The 6721-nt window shown below is 38.2% G+C and overlaps 1 protein-coding gene across 2 annotated transcripts in view; it reads left to right on the forward strand.

The window, feature by feature from the left end:
- The window catches only part of UBAC2 (UBA domain containing 2), an 87638-nt gene extending 81369 nt beyond the window's left edge, over window positions 1-6269 (forward strand). Inside the window, exons 8-10 of one of the 2 annotated variants that reach the window (XM_066313480.1) lie at window positions 635-712; window positions 1902-2024; window positions 5381-6269. In XM_066313480.1, the coding sequence (XP_066169577.1) occupies window positions 635-712; window positions 1902-2024; window positions 5381-5488 (309 nt within the window). In that variant the 3' untranslated portion in view covers window positions 5489-6269. The remainder of the gene's footprint in view (window positions 1-634; window positions 713-1901; window positions 2025-5380) is intronic. The other variant, XM_066313481.1, reaches the window with a different exon arrangement.
- The last annotated feature ends 452 nt before the right edge of the window (window positions 6270-6721 follow it).

A 6721-nucleotide genomic window follows, 5' to 3' on the forward strand; every position in this document is an offset into this window, starting at 1 on the left:
GTGTATGACTTACGGTGCTTCAGAGGAATTTGTCATAGTCCTGTTAATAGTTTTACCAATTCAGTGTGATTGACTTGTGGCAGCATTACTTTCTCCTCCACAAGTCATCTCTAAATAATAAAAACAGGTAAAGCAGCATTAGTGCAGTGCTCTCACTGAACTGTAGAGCTTAGTAGACTGTGAGAAATTCAAAGTTCATGAATTAAAACTCAACATAATTCTGAGTTATGGGAAATTATAGGTGGGGAAGTACAGGACGTGATTTCCCAAGACCACAAGGTAATGCACTGATGTCAGTAGAAGACCTGAGATCCCTCTTTCTCCTTATGCTTACTCTCCAAACCAGTTCTCCTTTCTCCTATGCTGTGCTGTTTGACTAACATGAGACTTACACAGAATCCTTTGGTCAAAACCTCATGAATATTAAGCAAATATTTTATACAGCATGGGAAATGTAGACACATAAATTTTTCAATTCAAATTCACTAACAGTGGCATCTATGTCTTGAAAACAGGTCATAGCTTCTGGCTGTTTCACATCTTTACAGGGAAAAATGTACTCTGGTATAGAAGGACTAGAATATTTTTCAAGCTGATGTTTCAAGTCTCATGACTCTTCAAATGCTTTTTTAAGTGTGCCATTGTACTGCCCCCTGTGGTGTCTGGGCTGGTTAGATCTCCTCTGGACAGCAAGGAAGGAAACAAAGGAAAGGTCAGGAATGCGAAAATTTTTTGTTGTTGTTGTTGTCTAGGAGCACATTTAGCTGTTGCTGATCTGATTGAGCAGAGGGGATTAAATACTCTAAGGGTACATAAAGGCAGGAAGAGCACTCTGAGAGAAGAAAAGAAAAAACTCTCGTAAGAGGAAGGCTTTCTGAGAAACAACGTTATAGAACTAAAATAGAGCAACTAGAGGAAGGAAGGCCATGTCCTATATATACAGAAAGGGAGGGAGATCTTCTCCATAGTTACGAGGAGAATAAAGGAGGAGGGCAAGGACAACACAGACTGAAAAAATGTTTCAGCAAACTATAGAAAAGTGAGATTGTGGTTTGCTCACAGGATCTACGGGCTTTGTGCGATACAAAATCCCTTCAAAAATGTCAGTTTAAGCTAATGAAATGAGGATTCACTATTTCTGGACAATTATAAGGCTCGTATTTTAGTATTTCTTCACGTTCCAAATGTCTTACTATTACAAGAGTTGAAGCTTGGTTGTTAAGCGGAAGTTTCAGTTCTGTGATTTGCACCTTCCCTATGCTACTGCTGTGTGTTTGGGTTATTACTACGTAGTTACAAGATGTTTTGGCACTGGAACACGGCCACGTTTTGCAACAATATTTAATACACGGAAGTTAGGTAAATGTGGTGGGTCTGCAAGTCACACCAGTGTCACAGAAGTAGTCACTTGCATGGAAGTCCCACGTGTTCTGAAGGTTGGGTTTATTCTGAGTTTGTGGGTGTGAATTTACTGATGCCCTGAGAAGCCCCTTTTGCTTTTACCCCTGACTTATTTCTTGTACTCTTTTTCCCTCATTAAGTTCAGCAGCAATTTTGTAAAGTACTTGCAGGACCTGCTGTTGCATGTCTTGCCAGGCAAATCCCTGTTATTAAAGTAACTTAGCACTGTACTAAACCAGATCCATCCCCAAGGATCTGAGACATCCTTTCCTCCTCCTTCTGTTAGCACTTTTCCTTAGTTTGCAGTGATTACTTCAGTTAACTAGTAAAGCAGTAACCAGTCCAAGTTTTGCTTCATAGGACACTACAGCAGTTTTCATTGTTTAAAAGAAAGTATTTTACTTAAACATCTGCTTTCATATTACATGGTATAGATGATCTTCTTGTTTAAAATGTTTGTAGTTCTTTTTGCAAAGACTGACACTAGTGTCTGCTTTCAGGGCGGGATGATTAACTGGAATAGACTGTTTCCTCCTTTACGTCATAGACATAATGCAAATTATCAAGATCATCACCCGTCTGAACAAGGCATACCTCCACCTACTGAGGTTTCTGAAGAGCAGGTAAACACTTTCTATTTTAAAATGTCATTTAAAATTGTTAGGAATTAACCTCTATGTATTTTTTATCATCTGTTTACACAGTTTCTCTAATGTTTTCTATAGCAGCAAACATTAGAATATAAGATAATGGTCACAACACAGAGGCAGCATATTGCCATTACCATCCAAACCAGAGTTACAGAGCTACTTGGAGTTACTACTTTTGTATGTTACTGCTTGTATTTTGTATTTAAAGATGTTGATAGTTTCAGTAGTGGAAACTGTTCAAATCTGATAAAATAAATGTTTCAAAGAAAGAAGAGGAATAAATTTCATTATTTGTCACGTAGACATCAGCTTTGCTGAAGTCCTCAGCTTAAGTTTCCAATTCAGTCATTTTGGGTTTTTTTTAAATAAGAGTGTTAGGCCAGCTGTGGACTGCAGACCACACTTGGGCTAAAACTTGGATGTTTCCCTCAATAATATGGTCGACTGATTCCTTATACTAATGCCACAGAGAAGTTTATGTCCTTTCTATCAAGTATAGATTTAGACTTCTAGACTTTTGTTGATGGTTTTATTCGCAAAGGGATGATTATTTACTCAGAAATTTAAGAATTTAAGATTGATCTTCTTCCTGCATTCAGGATTTATTGCATGCAGTCAAGTTCTCCAAGTTGTAGCCTACTTGCAGTTAGCTGTATTGGCCATTTTATAATTTAAGGTCTCTGCTACACTTGAACAAGAGTAGGTTTCTTTCACCTTTTACTTTTTTGTAAGGAGATAAGTCAACACTTATCTAGCAGCACTGTAATTTTTAGTTTAAACTGAGCTTGTCCCAAACAGAAGTTTTTTCTATGATCCGATTTCTAGCTTTGACTGGATATTAGATTAGGTCCAAAATGTTCGAAATTTTTAACTGCACTTTCTTTACTGCAAACCTCCTGGGCTACATCTAGAAAGGAAAAAAACCCAAACTCCAACCAAAACAACACACCCCCCCAACCCTGCAAACAGCAAAACTCCAACTAACAAACAAAAAGAAACTAAAAATTAAAACACCACACCAAAAAGCACCTTCTGAGGCAAAACCCAGAAACTGGACAGCCAGTTTTGGCTGTCCTGAAAGCCTCCTCAGCACCGGTATGAAATGGACCAAAAGATTTCCCTGCTAGGTTGGCTGACTTATTTATTTTATTGACAAATTACCCTTATGGGGACTTCTATTTTTGGGCTGAAACTAATGAAATTGTTACTAGTCTGACTTATGCTGGATTCTGACCCAAGGCCAGAATTTAGGCCCAGATTTATAAAAGCAGTATACACTTACATTTTCTGATGCATTGAGGATGTAGGCCTCATTTGATTGCTGTAATTTGCAAGGCTCTCTGCTTACCCTGCAAAGAAGAAGTCATTAAAGCACCGTTGGTTTTTCAAGACTCTACTAATGATGACAAAAGTTGTCTTAAAATAGCAGAAATGCAAAGGTTTCATCTGTACATCACATTAAAGTTTGTGAGCATTTGCAATGCTTTTGGTACAAAAAACTCTGCATTTCTTGTGGGGTTTTAGCATCTTTAGTTACTGTTGCCAGTTTTACACTCTGTTTCCTGGAGCTGGATTCATTTCCTGTGGTTAAAATAAGCTCAGATGAAAAGAGGTTTTTGTTATTATTCCCGGTGATGCTTGATGAATATTTCTGCAAATAGGAACATTGCAATTCCATCCACCATTTTTTAAAGCCAGAATTCATGGCAACTGCAGTAAAAACTTTACTTCTGAAGTGTGTTTCTGTGGTTAGCTTTTATTCCACTGCCTGCCGATTTTCTCATAAAAACCCACAATCTTATGTGAAAAATAAGAGTTACGAAATTGAGTTTGGATTTAAAATGGTGCAGAAGTGTTGAAAATAACAATTCATTTCTCTCCCTATAAGAAGGTGAAAAAAATGTGGCACTGGGTTGTAAGGTTGATGTTCTGACAACCAAGTAGCTGTTCTCAAATGTGTTGTGGTGGTGTGTTTACATTAAGAAAAGGAGGACCTGCACCTCTGGACAAACTTGGCAGTTGTATACTTCTCAGTAAGTCACCAAAGCAGAGATGACTAAAATTACTGAAAGTTCTGGAGGTGTCTTAGAGGAAAGAAAAGCTGCTTTTGATGGCAACTTTCTTTTAAAAATACTTTCAGCGCTAGTGGTGCACATTGGTCTTGCACCCTGGGAAGATTCCTCTCAAGATGTGTAAAATCTCTTCTGCATTCTTGCTTCACTCTGCTTCTGCAGGCTCACTGCAAGCAGAGGAGGAGTAACAGTAGCTCTCTGACAGCTTCTGTAGCCCAGGACTTCCAGGTTCAGGAGTTGTGGTGTCTGATCATAAGGCCCTCGGAAGCAGGATGAGGAATGCTTTATGCTGCCAGTGGTCACAGTTACTTTTACATGCCATTCCCTGCCCTCCCACACCTTGTTTTTCCACTTCTGGAAGATAAATTATAAAAGTGAATGGGTTATATTGTGACTTTTAGTCACACCAAAGTGAGACTTGTAGATTTTAAATGTACTTTAAATTGGTATTTAACCATAAATTAAATTTGGTTATGCATGCATTGCCTTTCTACATGTGGTGCTTTGAATATCTGTTAACACAGAACACAAAGGTTAGGTGTCAAGTACATGATACTATAAAGAGGGCTGGTCAAATGGTTATTGATTTAACAAAACCACTATCTTAATGTGCCGTTTTTCCATGTAATTTTTCTATCAGATGTCATTGATTTTTGTTTTGCAGACGTTTTTGGCAAAAAAAAAGTGTTTTTTGAGTATATGTAGAAGCCCTCCAAGAATTTTACTAAACAAATTTAAGTATTGTACTGCCTCTACTCTAGGATTAACTTTAAGGTTTATTTTAAAAACTTGAACACCTGGAATGAATAGTTTTAGGGTTTTTTTAATGCCCTCTGAAGAAGTAGATCTTTTCAAGGGAAAGAGCTGAAGATTCATTCTGAGTATGTTTTCTCCTCTGCTTTATTAATTCTGTGTTTTGGTCACTGATGGTTTCTTGAGAAAACAGGTTGTTTCCTGTTCTTGTTGAGAGCAGCAACCCCCCTGGTCACACTGTAGTTGTCATGTGCATACCAGACTTTGGATTTTATTCTTCTTTCAAAACTGCCAGCCAGGTGAAAATACAGGTGTGGCATTTTCTGCAATCAGCTTGGAACTAAGTAGCGGAAAGCGGTCATCTCTGTGGCAACATTTTAAAGCACACTGTCCTAGATAGGTCTTTGATCAGTGGAAAAGTGATTTCTGACATTATTGACTAATGTGCAAACAGTGTGAATGAAAGTCTGGTTTTAAAGTGGTGTTAATTCATTTCTTTTCCAGGTCGCACGACTTATGGAGATGGGTTTTTCCAGAGGTGATGCTCTAGAAGCTCTGAGGGCTTCAAATAATGACTTAAATGTAGCCACTAATTTTCTACTGCAGCACTGATGGTTCTCTGTGTGAAGGAACTTCACCCGATGGGTTTGTACACGCCTGGGAGAGGATCAAAGCCACCTGCTGGGCAGACTCACCAAGGTCGGCCCTGCAAGAGCGTTGGAAGAGAGAACCGGCTCTGCAGGACGGGTGACTCACAGGGATGTTAAGAAATGATGTGAACTGTTCCCAAGCCTTTGGATCACTTGGTGGTTTCTAGTCTGGTTATCCTTTTCAAAGTAACTTTAGTTTCTACTTGTTACTGAATATCACCTAAATTTATTTTTAAATAAAGTAGGTGGGTTTTTTCCTTGTAAATCCTTGTTAGACGTTATCAGACTTAATGACTAGAAAAAAAAATGCTCCAACAACTACAACAGCTAGATTTACCTGTCAAGAAAAATCATATTTTCTTTATTTACAAGTCTAATTTCTCTAGGTTACATGTTATTTTACAGTACTTGATTTTTTATTACAGTAATAAGAGGTTTGGTTTGAAGATCACTTAATTTTCAACTCAATAAAGGGTTATGGGACTATTATGTCATTCTTTGCAAAGTTTTATTAATGCCTGTAATATTTTATTTGTCAAATTTCTTTTTGAATAAAAGTTGTCATTCAGCACATAGTAGACAGATAGGATGAGAGAAAATTCATGTGTGTATGGTGAGCTATGGCAAGTGACCACTGTAAATTTGAATTTTTACAAACTGAGTGAATTGCTGTTCAAATACGGGTCATGAAGATTCTCACTGGAAGCAATAAAGGTGAATTGAATGATGCAATAAGATCAGAACTGGAATGATGTAAGTGACTTCCATGGCTAACTCAGAAGTGACTCCTGTAACAGTGGATGTATGCAGTGTCCTATGTGCTGCTTTTCATTTTTTTCAGCTGGCTACATACTGTCTGTAAAGGAAATTACAAAAAGCTAACTTTTCTACATATAATTCTAGTTTTCTAGTGTCAGAGATGAGGATGGCCCTGCATTTTTTGAATCCTCACTGTCTTGAAGCAACTTAGTGTTGACCAGAGGCTGGAACATTAAAGTTAGAGGTGATCCAGGCTGGCGTGGGAGGCAGCAGGACAGAAGTGCCAAGTTTGTGCCATGCTGGGTTTGAAGTTTAGATTGATTCCTGAATCGGCTTGCTTGGCTTGACTCTTGGAAGTGCTCAGTATTAGCACCTTAGGAGTGTTGCAGGAGGTGGGGTGCAAAGAGGGGAACATTTCTATAAAAGCAATCTGAAG

This window comes from Sylvia atricapilla, chromosome 2 (assembly GCF_009819655.1).
Source record: "Sylvia atricapilla isolate bSylAtr1 chromosome 2, bSylAtr1.pri, whole genome shotgun sequence".
In the NCBI taxonomy this organism is placed as follows: domain Eukaryota; kingdom Metazoa; phylum Chordata; class Aves; order Passeriformes; family Sylviidae; genus Sylvia; species Sylvia atricapilla.